The 13,698-nt window shown below is 56.9% G+C and overlaps 1 protein-coding gene across 3 annotated transcripts in view; it reads right to left on the bottom strand.

The window, feature by feature from the left end:
• OLFM1 (olfactomedin 1) overlaps nt 1-13,161 on the bottom strand; it is a 34,742-nt gene extending 21,581 nt beyond the window's left edge. Inside the window, exon 1 of one of the 3 annotated variants that reach the window (XM_075170691.1) lies at nt 12,585-13,161. In XM_075170691.1, coding sequence (XP_075026792.1) covers nt 12,585-12,650 — 66 coding nt within the window. In that variant the 5' untranslated portion in view covers nt 12,651-13,161. Of the gene's footprint in view, nt 1-1,056; nt 1,471-12,584 lie in introns of those variants that run through there. The other 2 variants (XM_075170690.1, XM_075170689.1) reach the window with 2 other exon arrangements.
• Between the last annotated feature and the right edge of the window lie 537 nt (nt 13,162-13,698).

Here is a 13,698-nt window from a genome sequence, read left to right as displayed (position 1 = left end):
CCATGTTGACAGACACACACTGAGAGAGACGGCTAGGCAGACAGACAATCTGATTCTCTAGCTAAAACAACCAGAAAAAAAAATAATAAATGGGTCTCATAATCCCTGGTAACATGGGGAAAAAAAAATCCCAGCTTCATTCACAATCAGCAGAACCACTACATGAAATACTCGTCTCGAAACAGCAGAGCTGTAATACGTTAGCTCTTTTATAAGGCACGAGCATGCAGCCTGGAGGCGAAAGGTGCCCATTTTTTCCTGCTAAGGGAAGACAGACAGAAGGATTGTTTTTCTCAGGCATTTCCAAAGTGGCAAGACCAGGCACCTATACCAGCCCTCCGGCAAAACAGGGACAGGAAACATACGGCACGACTAAAAATATACCGCAACTTCTCCACTGCATTTTCCATCCCATTAACGACTACTGATTAAAGGCAGGGAAGCAAATGAGATCTTGTGGGACTCGCACCGCTGTCCCAAGCTGCTTCGCCCAGCGACAGCAAAGCGGTGACGAGGGAAACTTTGCAATCCTTTGGCTGAAGGCACGGGGGGGCCACCCGGGTCGCCCCCAGCCCAGGGCTAGGGATGGCTAAACCGGAGAGCAGGAGGAGGAGAGGAGAGGTGCTCCCCGCAACGACACCCCAGTCCCCCCCCCTCCCCGTCTCCTGCCAGCCCCGCCCCGGTCCCGCACCGCCCCGACCCCGCTTCCCGCGCCTGCACAGCCCCGGGGGGGCACTTTGCAAGCGATGCCCGCCCCCCCCCCATCACCCCGAGGGGCGGCGGCCCTGCTCTCTGCAGCCGGGGGGGCTCCTGCAGGGCCTGCCGGCGGAGGTGGGCGGGCGACAGGGAGGGAGCCAGACAGCCGGGGGTACGGAGCGGGGGGGGGCACCAGGGCAAGGAGGGATTTAGGCAGCCCGGGGGACACCCAGGCGAGGAGGGACCGGGCGGGGGGCAGCGGGGCGGGTGGCGGGGCGCAGCTGCCCCGGGAAGCAGGGATGCTCCGGGCAGCCGGGCGCGTCCCCCCCCCGTTCCCCGCCCGCCGCCCCCCGCACTTACTCCCGTGCTGCGGTCCAAGGTGCCGCCCGTGGCCGCCGTGAGTTTGGTGGTGTTGAGCCCCACGAGGGAGGGCAGCGTCTGCGACATCCAGTTGGTAATCATGGCCATGGTGCTAAGGACGACTCCAATCTTGAGTAAAGGCACAGACATGTCTGCGGGGGGGGGCGCCAGGCACCCTTCATTCTGCACCGGCGCCGGGCTCCATGCCGCTGGGGACGGGCTGCGCCAGCCGCCCGGCCGCCGCCGCCGCTCGCCGCCGGCCCATCATCCGCCGCTGCCCCGCCGCGGCCCTGCCCGGCGCTGGCGATGGTGCTGCCGGTGCCTGTGCCGGAGACGGTGTCGCCGGAACCGGAGCGGGGCTGCCTCTCTGCGCCCGCCGCCGCCGGGCGCGCCCCAGCCGGAGCGGAGCGGAGCGAGCGGCTGCAGGAGGCGGGACGGGACCGAGGCGGGAGGGAGGGCGGGCGGGAGGGAGGGGCAGGGGAGGCGTGAGCGCCGCGGAGCGCCCAGCCAGCCGGAGCGACTGCGGAGGGCGGGTGGGAGGCAGGGGGGAGAGAGGGAGAAGGAGGGGAAAAGGGATTTGGGGAGGGGAGCGGGGAGCGGAGGAGAGGAGAGATATGGGGGAGAGAAAGAAATTTTTTTTGGGGGGGGGATCTGGGGAAGGGGGAGCGGAGGGAAGGAGAGGAGAAAAGATTTGAGGAGGGGGAAAAGAATTGGGGAGGGGGGGAAGGACTTGGGGAGAGGCGGAAAGGTTTGGGGAAGGGAGAGAAGGGTTCAGGGAGAGCGGAAAAGATTTGGGAAGGGGGAAAAAAATTGGGGAAAGGGAAAAAGATTTGGAGAGATGGAAAAATTTGGTGGGGTGGGGAAAAGATTTGGGGAGAGCGGAAAAAAATTGGGGAGGAGGCGGAAAAGATTTGGGGAGGGAGGAGAAGAGCGTCGGCGAGGGGCGGTGTGGGGACGGGGCGGCGGACGCGGCTCCGGGCAGGGCCGGGCCGGGGGGGCGGCTCCCCCGCTGCGGCGCGGCCCCGCTGCGGCGCGGCACTGCGGCGCCCCCTGCCGGCCGCCGGGCGCGGTGCGGGCCCGGGCGCGGCGCGGTGCGGTGCGGGGCCGGGGTCGGTGGGAACGCGGCGAAGAAAGCGCCGTGCCGGAGACGCAGCTTCTCCAGGGGACAAAAGGGAGCTGCGGCCAGCCAGGGCAGTGGGGAGCAGCATTCCCTGCTGTGGTGCACGCCAGGGCTGCACCACTCCTGCGCAAACCCACAAGGTGTGGGACCCAGGCGGGGCACCTGGTGGTCCCCAAGCCTGTGGTCTTCCCGGGCTGTGGGCCATCAGAGGATCCCCCCACCCCTGCTTGCTCCCTCACCACACTCTGCAACCTCAGCCCTCCATCAGCATGAAGGACCCAATACACTCCGAGCTAAATCAAAATGCCCTGGCAACTCTGCCTGCCCTCGAGTTGGCAGCCCTGCTCTTGCCCCATTCCTGCCCCGACGCTGCTCTTGCCCCATTCCCAGCAGGCAGGGCTGCATGGACAGGAGAGATGGGACAGTGTCAGACACTGCCAGAGCATCCCACCCAGAGTTTGAAGAAAACTCTTGGCTTTCTGTGGCTGGTGTGGCTGTGAGGCAAACCCTGCCGAGGAACCCCATGGGCTGTTACACTGCAAACAGCATACAGCCCATCTGTACGGGCCCGGTGTACAGTCTGCAGCGAGACGGAGCTTGTTCACGACTCAGATTTCCTGAAGGCGTTTGCAGAACTGTCCTGGTGACTTCAGAACCAAAGACTCCGAGCAACAGAGATCTGCAGTTCCTTGCACATCCTTTCCTAAGTGAACCTGTGAACACTCTGTGCAAAGCAAATTATGAAATTAATCCCCTGGCCCTCTCCAGACAATAGAAGTGTCACTGTCACCCCTTGCTCCACTGGTATACCACCAGTCTCAGCATGTTGGAGCAGCCACCACGGCCCTGCTCTAGGAGACCCTACACTATCCCATGGCCCCACCACATCCAGCCTTGGTGGCTCCCAGGAGCCACCACGTCCCCACTGGAGTCTGATCAGCACAGTCTCAAAACTGCCACCTCCAGAGCCACTTTTCCGATGGCATGGTTCCTTGGAGTCGTGGGTCTCATGGCCCCCTCCCTAGGAGCTGGCTGGGATACAGCTGCGAAGGCACTGAGGGGTGCCCCAAGGCCTTGACCCACCAGTACTTCCTTGCCCTACAGCATCCAGGTCAGTGTGCGGAGCAAGTCCCAACCGGGGAAGCAGGGAGCTGTGCCCTGAAATGCAATTGCTGCCGAGCTGGCCTGTCCCACCTTAACGGGACCTTGCCCCTAGCTGGGACCTGACCCTTGGTGTGGGATCATCCCAGCGCACCCCAGCACTGCTGATCTGGGCAAAGAGAGCAGAGACTGGCGACAGCCAAGTGGAGCTGTTTCTGCAGAGAGCGCTGAGGAGTTTCTGTAAAGCACTAAATAAAAGCACATTTAGCAAGTCCACCAGGTGGAGAAAAAGAGATGAGTTAGAGTACGAGCGCTGACGCCAGGTCGGATCCTGTCCCTCCGACAACACGGTGGCAGAATCAGATGCTGGCAGCTGGGAGGCAGCGGCTGGTGCATGTCACAGGCTGCAGCAGCTGAAATGCCATTCCCTTCCCTTGCTTCCCAGCACCCTCAGACCGTGTCACCCCTGCCCTTTCCTCCTGCTCAGGCCAGACGAGCTCTGATCCAGGTAAGTCAGACAGGTCAACCTGCTGCTGAAATCAGTAAGAAAACACTCCTGCCCTCTGAATCATTGTTCTGCTTAGGGCTCCCAAAGTAGCTAAACTACTTCCAGTCCGTGAAATCGGCTTCACCCAGCCCGGGCATCCTTTCCACGGCAAAACTGCCGCCAGGTCGTGCAGCCTCGTACCTGAGGTGGTCAGCACCAAGGAGGTGTTTCAGGCTGTGGTTGTAGAAACAGGTTCATTAGGCAAAAGCCTCAGATGGCTTCCATCTTTTGGAATAAATCACAGCTCATTCTGTTCCAGTTCAGCCTGTTCTGCTCTAACAGGTGCTTACGCTGTGCTCAGCACTGTAGCAGCCGAGACCCTGATTGCTTATCTGATTTCATACCATACAAAACACTTGAGTGCTACACTTAAATCATCTTAATGTTCATTTTGAAAATGAGTTTTAAGTGAATTTTATCCCTCATATTTGCCTACTCCAAATACATACAAAGGGAATTAGACCTATGGATACTTTACTGTTTAAAATGGTATTCAGCAGGGTAACAAGCACTCCTTTGCCTTGCTCTGGATTCCACCTGGACTAAAGAAAGACTCATTTCCTACCAGGGCACGCAGGTGATTTCATTCATATGCCCTTCAAGCGCTTTGCAATGATTAAAGCTTCTGCAGAGGGGGACAACGAGGCACAGCGAGAGGAGCAGCAGCCCCAAGTCCCTGCTAAGGAGGGGGCCCCTTACCGGGAGTCTTTTCCCAGCGGCCGGCACAGAGGGTCTGTACGGGCGGGGGGAGGCTGTGCTCCGGCAGCGGCAGTCAGCAGAGCTGCTCCGCTTCCCTGGAGCAAAACCCTTCATGTCAGCTGAAAAAGGGGCCGTGCGTGTAATAACAGGGGAGAGAGAAATCCAGGTGATTTTCTTTCTTTCTCTTGTTTCTGGTGTTTATGAAATAGCCAAAAGCAGCAATTTTTGGCGGAGTCTTGTCTTTGCTGGTGAGATAAAGGGAGTTAAGTTAGGGACATCAAGAGATCGCTTGTTCTTCCATACCTTTTCAGAAAGCTCAGTGACTTAATCCATTAACGACCTGCGCTGGGAGCAGGATGGCTGTGAGCCCGTAGGGTACAACCCGTGCTGGCAGAGAGCCACGGCCTTTCCCCACCAGCCTGGGGAACGGCCATGCAAGCTGAGCCCACGTCAGCTGGTCCAAAGCAGAGACCTGACAAAAACGAGGCTCCCAGAAATGCCGCTGTGTCCCTTTTTTAGCGGCGAGGGGTTATTCAGAGGGAAGAGGTGGTGATGGCTGCTGTGCAATGAGACGCTGCCGGTCACCTTGTGCTGTGCTAGGTCGTGGGCATCGAGCAGGAAAATGACCTCTGTTGTCTCTGTGCCTGAAGTAGGTGATGTGCAAACATGGAAACCTCTTCCCTACCCTAATGATTTCCCTTCTTTTAGAAGCCTAGCATGGCAACAAAATGAAACACAGACAGCAAAAAACCCAGTAGGGACATGAACTTGATGTGGGAGACCTGTCGTTGCCTTCTCTCATGCTAGAGCAAATCAGAAGAAACGCTAGCGAAATCAAGAAGGAGGGGACTCAGACGACTCTTTTTGACCTGACAGCACTCATTGATGGGCCTTTCCAGAGCAAAGCAGGATCTCTCCTTAAAAGAGCAACTTTCCATTGTAACGTCTGCAGAAATCTGTTCAGTACCAGTTTTGCTGAGTTGAGTTCACTGTTCCCCTGATCACTTTGGGTTTTTTTTGCACAGGGCATTGCCTTGGAAAAAACCTTCATGTCACCGAGTTCCTCTTATCCTGATGCACTCGCTACAGCCGCCCTCCCCACAAGAGCCGGGGGTGCAGAGCTGCCCTCTCGGTGCCTCTCCTGCTGTAAGCAGAGAGCGAACAGCAGGAAAAGATGAACTGTTAGGGAACAAAAGATCCTATTTGCATGCATATATTCTGAGCAGAGAAAGAGGAGGAATGATAGATAAAAGCAAAGAACGGGGTCTTCCAAAATAGCTACTTAGTGGAAAATTCCGCTGCTGGGAAGTGATAATGCAAAATGTGACTGTCTGCCTAAAGGAGCCCTACAAGGGTCAAGGTTTGCAAACAGGCCAATGCTGCTCTGTGTGTGTGTGTGTGAGTGTGTGTGTGAGTGTGTGTGTGTGTGTGTGTGTGCAGGACACGGTGGTCATTGTCTCCCTCTCCTGGCTGGTTCAGAGAAGAGGTGCTCAAGTTTCTTGCTCCCAAGCTTAGGTGGAGATGGTGTCGTAGACCACAGTCAAGAGAACTCGTATTTAATGCATGGTGAGAGGATGGGATCTGCTTTAAAATGCATACACCTGTATTTTAACAGCCTCAAATCTTGCTGGTGCTCCAAGCTGGCTCAGTAAATGCAGGAGGCATCTCAGCTAACACTCGACATCTCCAGCAAGGAGGATGTATCCAGCTGAGCTGGTTGCTCAGTGGAGGGCAGTTGCCCCAGGCACCTTCCCAGGGCTGGCAGCTCCTGTCCTGGGAGCACAGGGCTCAGTAATTTGGCAGGGCACTCAGGCCTGCCCTGGGATTCCTCTATGGTGCACGTGACAGCCCATGCTCCAGCTCTTTCTGACTCCTCCTCTCTGCACTGGAGATTGCGAGGTGTGCCGTGTCCTCTGGCCAGGGGCTGCAGGAAAAGTCTTGTCTTTTCCGGAAGGACCTTGCTATGTACCTTCAGGGATCCTCCTTAGGTACTTGGACTAAGTGACTTTTCTCCAAGGCTCTCTCCTGTAGTTGATGGAGGGGCTCTGAACCAGCCTCTTGGAGGACTCTCTGCCTCCACCGACTCTTTGCATCCCTCCTGGAGCCCTGACTGATGCCGGGCTGCCAGAGTCCTTGTTGCTGCCCCACTTCCAGGTGCTGCTGCACTTGGAAAGGAGCGTGGACTGCAGGGAGACAGGCGAGCCGCAGGGTGGGACGGACCACCTCCGACACACACGGATGGGAGAGCACCCTGAGAACCAGTGCGAACCTGGCACTGCACGTCTGGCAGCCGAAGGCCGTGGGAATGCCGAGCAGCTCTGCGTGGGGGTCCCTGCCGTGGGGCTCAAGGCTGAGGGTAAGGAGCTGCCGGTACAGCCCAGCCCTACCTGCTCAGCAGGCTCAGGCCAGGGCTCCAAGCCCGCCCCAGCACCGCACTGTGCCCCTCGGCTTTCTGCATCACGGGGGGCAGAGCCCTGGACTCTGCTCCTGAGCGAATGACGATGTTTCTCATCCCTCTGTCAACTCAGTGGACGTTCACCCTCTTCCCTCGCACGCCCCATTGCCTCAGCTTGTGGCAGGAGGTATCCGAAATCCCTCCGCACCAGCCTGTGGGCAGCGGGAGGGCTGTGAGCAGCGCCAGGCAGCGTGGGCAAGTTCCTCCTCATTAAGGAACATACACTTTGTACCCCCATCACCTATGGAGCGTGGGACAATCTTCTGTTGCATTTGCCGTGGGGCATCTGTCCCTCAGCAGGACACGACTGCCGCAGCAATAAATGATACCAGGTTTCCCTGATTTTTGGGTCTGACTTCCAAATGTCCTTGCTTTTTTGCCTGTTTTTTCATGACTGTCTGTGCTACCATCACTCACACAAGCCTCAGTCCTGGAGCTGGACCCTGTCCCCTCGGCACTGTACCCTTGCAGAGCAAACTCATCCTCTCCCATCATGGGGAGGGTAGGGATGGACAGACAGGGAAAGCAAAGGAAGGAAAGAAAATGGCAATTAAAGATCCCAAAGTGCTTTGGAAACGGTGATCACGATGCTGTAGATCACTGCCAGCTCCTGGTGGGACTTTGTGTGAAACTGCCTGTGCCTGGTGCTGAGCTTGGCTCCAGGAGCGGCCGCGTTTCGGCCGCCCAACGCGCTCTGGAAAGTTAACCCCCAGCTATGGACACTGGGACTACCCTGCACACAAAACGCTCTGCAACCTTTCCTTTTGTTATCCGCACGGCGAGTAGAAACGCTCTGCAGCAGAGAGAACACGCTCCTTATGTTACGCTGGAACAGAATAATCCCCTTTGCAGGTCTTCACTTCGCTAAATCTGTGTTTAGCTAAAGCTGCTCTTGACATTAAACCCATGCTCTAACAGCGAGTGCCAACACACGTCAGAGCCTCTGGGCTAGGCAGAGCCCGTTAAAGCCGGCGCGGGTTTCGCGGGCGCGTCAGTGGATTCCTGTTACTCGGATGTTTTGGTTAGGGATGATGATTTTTTTGGGCATATTTCCCTGGGTCAGTCGCACGCCTCCAGTCAGAAAGTGCCTTTACACTGAAAACTTGTTCTGCACGTTGCTTGCTAGAAAACACAGCATTGCTCTGAGGTCGCACGCTGCTGCGCGCTCCTGGACCGAGGGCTGGCTCCTGCTATTGCCCCGCTGTTATCTTTCCCGGAGATCTTTTGCATTTTGGCTGGTTTTAAATGCTGCCTCCCAGCTGGGACGGGGAGGGGGGCTGGGAGCCAGGACCTGAACAGGGAGAAAGCTTCCCAGGGCCAAAACCCAGGACAAAGCCAGTCCGGAGGCTGGGACCAGGGCTCCTGGGCTCAGCTCCGGGAGGGCAGAGGCAAGCAATGGCTACAGTCTACAAAAGAAGGAAAATCAGGATTTTGAGGTGCTCTTCCCCCACAAGTGGGATTTGCTGGTGCTGAGACATGTCTCAGGCTCCGTGCCTCAGTTTCCCCAAGTGCATCTTCCCCTTTTTGGGGGACTGCTTGACTGACTCAACCTCTCAGGTATCCCCCTGCGCGCCCGGGTCTCCCAAAGAGCCCGGCCGAGGCACCCACAGGCAATAAACCCCAGAGGGACATTCCGCAGGTGTCCCTGTCCCTGCCTTATTCCCTTTTGTTCGTAGCTTCATCACAGCAGAGCAAAGCCAACACTTATCACTCATAACGCGAGAATTAGCTTCTTCCACTGTCAATGCAGTCTACAGCCTTCATCTATCTAATTCACTCAGATAGTAATTAGTTTTGTGTTACTTTACGCAGTGATGCTAATACTGATTACAAGGACTGATAACTTGAGTAATAAATATGACCCAAGGCTGAAAATTACCTTTCTTTTTTATTGGTTAAAGCTGAAGTTAGTGAAATGAGACACAAATTGGTTTATGAGATGAGGCAGCTGCCTCCTGTAACAGGCTGCAGATTTGCAGCTTAATCCTACTAGTTTGTGTCTCCCTGGCAGGGGAGGGAAGAGCCCGGCCACCAAACTGGGCACTGGGAAGTCCCCCATGGAGGGAGGGGAGCCAGCACGGCCGGGCTGGGTGCTGCTGAGGCAGAGGGGCACGGGCAGCTTTGGGGAGGGCAGCGTGCACCCCTGGCAGCTCTCCCCCTTCCCCTGAAAATAGCCCCAAGAGGGACCTGATGCTTTTAGGAAAATCAATGGCAAAATTGTTGGGGTTTTTTTTTGTTGTTTTTTGTTTTTTTTTTTTTTTCCCCTTGCAGAAACCCTAAATGTTTAATAACTGCCTGTTCCAGAAAGGTATTTTCCTCCTGTGTGGCTTCACTGATTACTGGGTAAGTGGATGTCAGAGCGCTGGCTGCCCTGCTCTGCGCCTGTGAAACTTTGAGGAATGCAAAGAGGTTTTCACTGGTAATATCCCAGCAGCTCGCCAGCAAGCACGAGGCATGACAAAGGGACGGGTCCGACAGACAGACAAGCAGATGGTATCTTGAACCCCCTCTGCCGATACTCCTGGCTTTACTACAGCAGCCCAAATCCTCTGCCCTTTTGGCAGCGCTATCTTTCTGCACGTGACAAACAGATCCTTAGAGAGCGTAAGCTGGCTCTGCTCCTCCATGGCCACCGGGACAGCCGCCCTGGGTCTCACCGAGAAGAAGAAAAAGAGAGAAAGCCCCACGCTTTGCCTGGGAAGCCCTCTGCTAGAGCTGCATGCACAGCCAGAGCGAGGATGCTGCACCCAAGGGTGCCCAGAGCAGCAGCTCTGCACCCCCAGCCCAGCACCCATACCCAGCCCGTTCGACTCAGCCGAAACATTTGTTGTTTCAGGTTTTGATCACTGACCTGTGGAGAGCAAGGCAAGGCGCAAAATAAATCAGGAGACCTTTGGCAGCTAGAAGAAATCCCAGAGCCTCGTGCAGGTCTCGCTCTGGGGCTGGGACTCCTGCTGCCCCCCCGGGGGCACACGGGGAATCGAGGGGCAGGCAGGGGCTTCTGCAAAGGACTGGGATGTTGGGGGGCGTCCAGGGACAGCTCTCCACTTGTTTCACATAGGTAAAACTACCATCCACCTTAGACAGGTCTCAAAGCCCCTACCAAACCTGGGGTGCAGCTCAGAGTGTGTGCATCACCCGTGTGCTCCCAGCCGGGTGCGGGCATCCTTCATCCCACTGGGGGGGACCGTCAGAGGATGCTGCAGTACCAATACCTTGAAGACAACTCCCTCCCCTCCACGAGAAGAGCTTTCCCAGCACCCAGCTGGAAGGACAGCCATGTGCTCACCCCCTCCAGCCCCATTTAACAGCCGTCCCTCTCCCCATTTCTTCCTTTCTTGTGCGCTGGCCTGCCAGTGTCACTGCAGGGAGGGAGAGGAGGGGACAGCAGTAGCTTCTTCATCATCAAGGAAAGCTGCCTAAATCAGCAACCTCTCTCCTCTGAACCTCGATCCCTCCTCCCCTGGCACGGGATCTCTGTAGGGGATGGGAGAGACTCCACACATGTGTTGAAGATGTGAATCCGGCACTGAATTAAATGGGGAAGACACTGAGCTGGGCGGTGCCTGGGCTGAAAGGCATATTTGGGGATTGCATCTGGCAGCTGTGCTACAGAAATGAGATGCTAAAACTCTGAAAGGGCTCTGCAGTGCCAAGCGAGTCAGCAGGCGGGAGAGCTGTGCATGGCCGGCGCGCGGGGCCTGGCAGGACTCAGCTACCTGCAGGCAGCAAAGCCCAGGTAGACGCTGCAAACCAGAAAGCAGCCCCAGCCGAAGGCAGCTCAGCAACGCCAGGGCTTCAGCAGGGGCTTCCAACCTCCCGCCAGCGGGCAGGGACGGGCTGGGAGGTAACTGCCAAAGTCAGCCAGCAACCGCTCAGCCCCACAGTTCAGAGCAGATTTGATTCCCCATCCCCACCCCGATTGAAAGTTGGGTGAAAAGTTGGAGTGCTGCATTCACAAAAAAAGAAAACAAGAAAAGGAAAAAGTAGCCAAGCACAACGGCACCATGACACAAGAGGTGATAACTCGGTGTCCTCGAAAAAACCCACCGATGCAGAGCGATGGGGGCTGATAAGGCTGAGAAGGGACGGTGACAGCCGCTAGGGAGGGGGGTACCACCCAGGTCCCCAGGCCGTAGTGCACTCCCTGGGGCTGGGCAGGAGGGGAGGCTGGAGGGGCAGCGGGGCAAGGGGCAGTCCCACCACACTGCTTCACCATGATGGCCCTGGGCTGGCCGTGCCCTTGCCGGGCTGGGTGCATAGCGAGAACCCCCTTTTTGCTGATTCCCGAGCAATGCTGGCGGTCGCTGGCTGCTTTGTCCAGCGCGGCGCATGCGCAATCCCCGCGCATCCTCTCGCACACAATGGGCTTCTCCTGGGCACTCGCAGCTCTGCTTCCTTCCCACCCCTCCTCATCCACACAGCTCTTGGATTTCTTTGCTTCCCCCCCAAATTACTACCTTCTCATCCCCTCTCTGGAGGGCTCCATGCAATTAAAGCAGCTCTTACTTTAGCTGTTTCTTCCTGGGGGCAGGAGAAATACTCTGAGGGTGCAAAGCCAAAAGGCTTCAGCTACTGAAACTTCAGCAATAGGGCAGTGACAGGAGAGAGCATTGTCAGCATCTACACAGTCTACACAAAGCATCCAGGATGAAAGCCCAGCTGCTAATTGCTCCTACACTAAGAAGCCTCCATTCCCCTCCTATTTATAGCTTCTTTTTCTTTCTTTTTTGCTTCCAGGCAGCATCACAATTAACCCCACATTCTAGAGCATCCTCTTGCAATTACTTTTCTTGCTTTCCTCAGTGACTGGGAAAAAACCAAAAGACAACCTCCCTGCCTGCCTCTACCCAATTATCTTAAAGTCAAATGGAGTTTTATTTCCACTTGCAAGAGATGGCTTTTGTGTGCCTCCTTTCCCCCGCCCCAGTCCCACTACTCACTCAGTCCCGGGGCCGGGACAGTAAAGGCAAGCATTAAAACACAGGAAAAAAAAAAAAAGTGGAGGGGGGAGAGGGAGATAAATAAGATGCTCCCCTCTCCCACAAGCCTGTCACAGATGGAAACGTCCAGGGACGTTTAAATGTCACCAAAAATCAGCAAAGCTACCCCCACACGAGGAGTTGGGGGGGGTGTGTGTGACGAGGAGGGACCGCCACCGCGCACTCACGTCGCGTCCCTGCGGGGACCCGGGACAGGGAGCCCCGAACTTCGCAGAGCCCGAACCCTGCGGTGCCAGTCGTGGCCAGCCGAGCCCGGCAGCGGGGGTCCCGCTGCCGCCCCTGCCCCGCACGGCAACTTTCCCCGCAGGTGGGGGCCCCCCCACGCCCCCCGGGGAGGGGGAGCACGCCAGGGCAGCCCCCCTCTCTCCCCGGCGCTGGGGTCCGCTCTCCTGAGCCCCCCGACCTGCTCGCCCCCGCACCAGCCCGGAGTGTCCACCCGCACCGCGGGCTGAGCAAAGGGGGGTGCCCGGGGAGGGGGCGGCACGAAGGTGCAGCTTCCTACTCCAGTTTTCTTTTGTGCTCTCGAGGTTTAATAGAAAATGGCGTTGGGGAGAAAGGGAGAGAAGGGAAGGGGGGTGTGCGAAAAGCAAGAGAGAAACCTACTTGAGTGAGTTCTGTGCCCATCAGGATGAGAAAGCAGAGGGTCAGGAGCTTGCTTGCCGGTTGCATGTCTCGCACCCAGTTCTAGGCACCTTGCATACAGATCACCTCCCGGGCGAGCCTCCCTGTGCCGATCACCGAGCGCCTCGCTGCCTCCTCAGTCCTTTATTGTTATTATTATTTTAATTAAAAAAAAAGGAAAAAGAAAAAAAGACAACAAAATGCAATTTAAAAAAAAAAATCAGAATGATTTTCCGGGCGGCTCTCAGCACCCCCAGGAAGCAATGCAAGAAATCTGCTTAGCAGAGCCTTCACTTTGCATATTTATTGGGATCCCAGTTTCTCTCCTCTGCTCTCGGTGCTGGCTCTCTGGCAATTTTTTTTTTTTTTTAATGGCTCCCTTGATCGAAAGACATTTGCGAGGAGAAATTCAACGGAGCACGAAATGATTATCTCTGCTATTGCCAAAAGTTTGCCTTGAAAAGGGGGGGTGATGGGGAGAGGACAGGGATTAAAAAAAAAAAAAAAGAAAGGAATTGGTAGGGCTGGCTACTAGCAGGGGATGGCTGTGGAACAGGATGTGACATCAACTAAGGCGGGGGAAATTTAACTAAACACGGCAAAGGGAGAAGGGGAAAACCAGCCTCGGGAGCGGCGGTGCAGGGCCGGGCGAGGGGGGATGCTGCTGCGGCACCGCGGGGAGCAGCGCTGGGGCTGGAGCGGGGGGGGACCCCCTCCCTCCCTGCCACCCCGGAGCTCCAGGAGCTGCTCAGCTGCCCCCGCTCTCCGGGGGTGCCTGGGGCAGAGTGGGGGGGTGCAGAGGGATCTCATCCCCCCGAAGTATCAACCCCCGAGCAAAGATGCCTTCCTAAACCCAGCCCTCCCGGAGGGCTCAGATCCAAATTAATTTAAGGCAGTAGGAGCAAGGTGACAACCGTCTTGCTCTGCAGGGCATCCTCCCTTGCATCTGCTCTCAGCACCCTGCCAGGGTCCTGCTGGTGCACCAGGGGCTTGGGCAGGGGGGCTGCAGGCAGTGCCCACCCCACACTGCTCTGGCTGTGCCCTTCCCCTCCCCAGGGTCCGTGGGAACTGTTTACCCCTCATTTCTCTCTCACAC

The sequence above is a fragment of the Calonectris borealis genome, chromosome 21 (assembly GCF_964195595.1).
Source record: "Calonectris borealis chromosome 21, bCalBor7.hap1.2, whole genome shotgun sequence".
Classification (NCBI taxonomy): Eukaryota; Metazoa; Chordata; class Aves; order Procellariiformes; family Procellariidae; genus Calonectris; species Calonectris borealis.
This window is presented reverse-complemented; position numbering and strand designations above follow the sequence as displayed.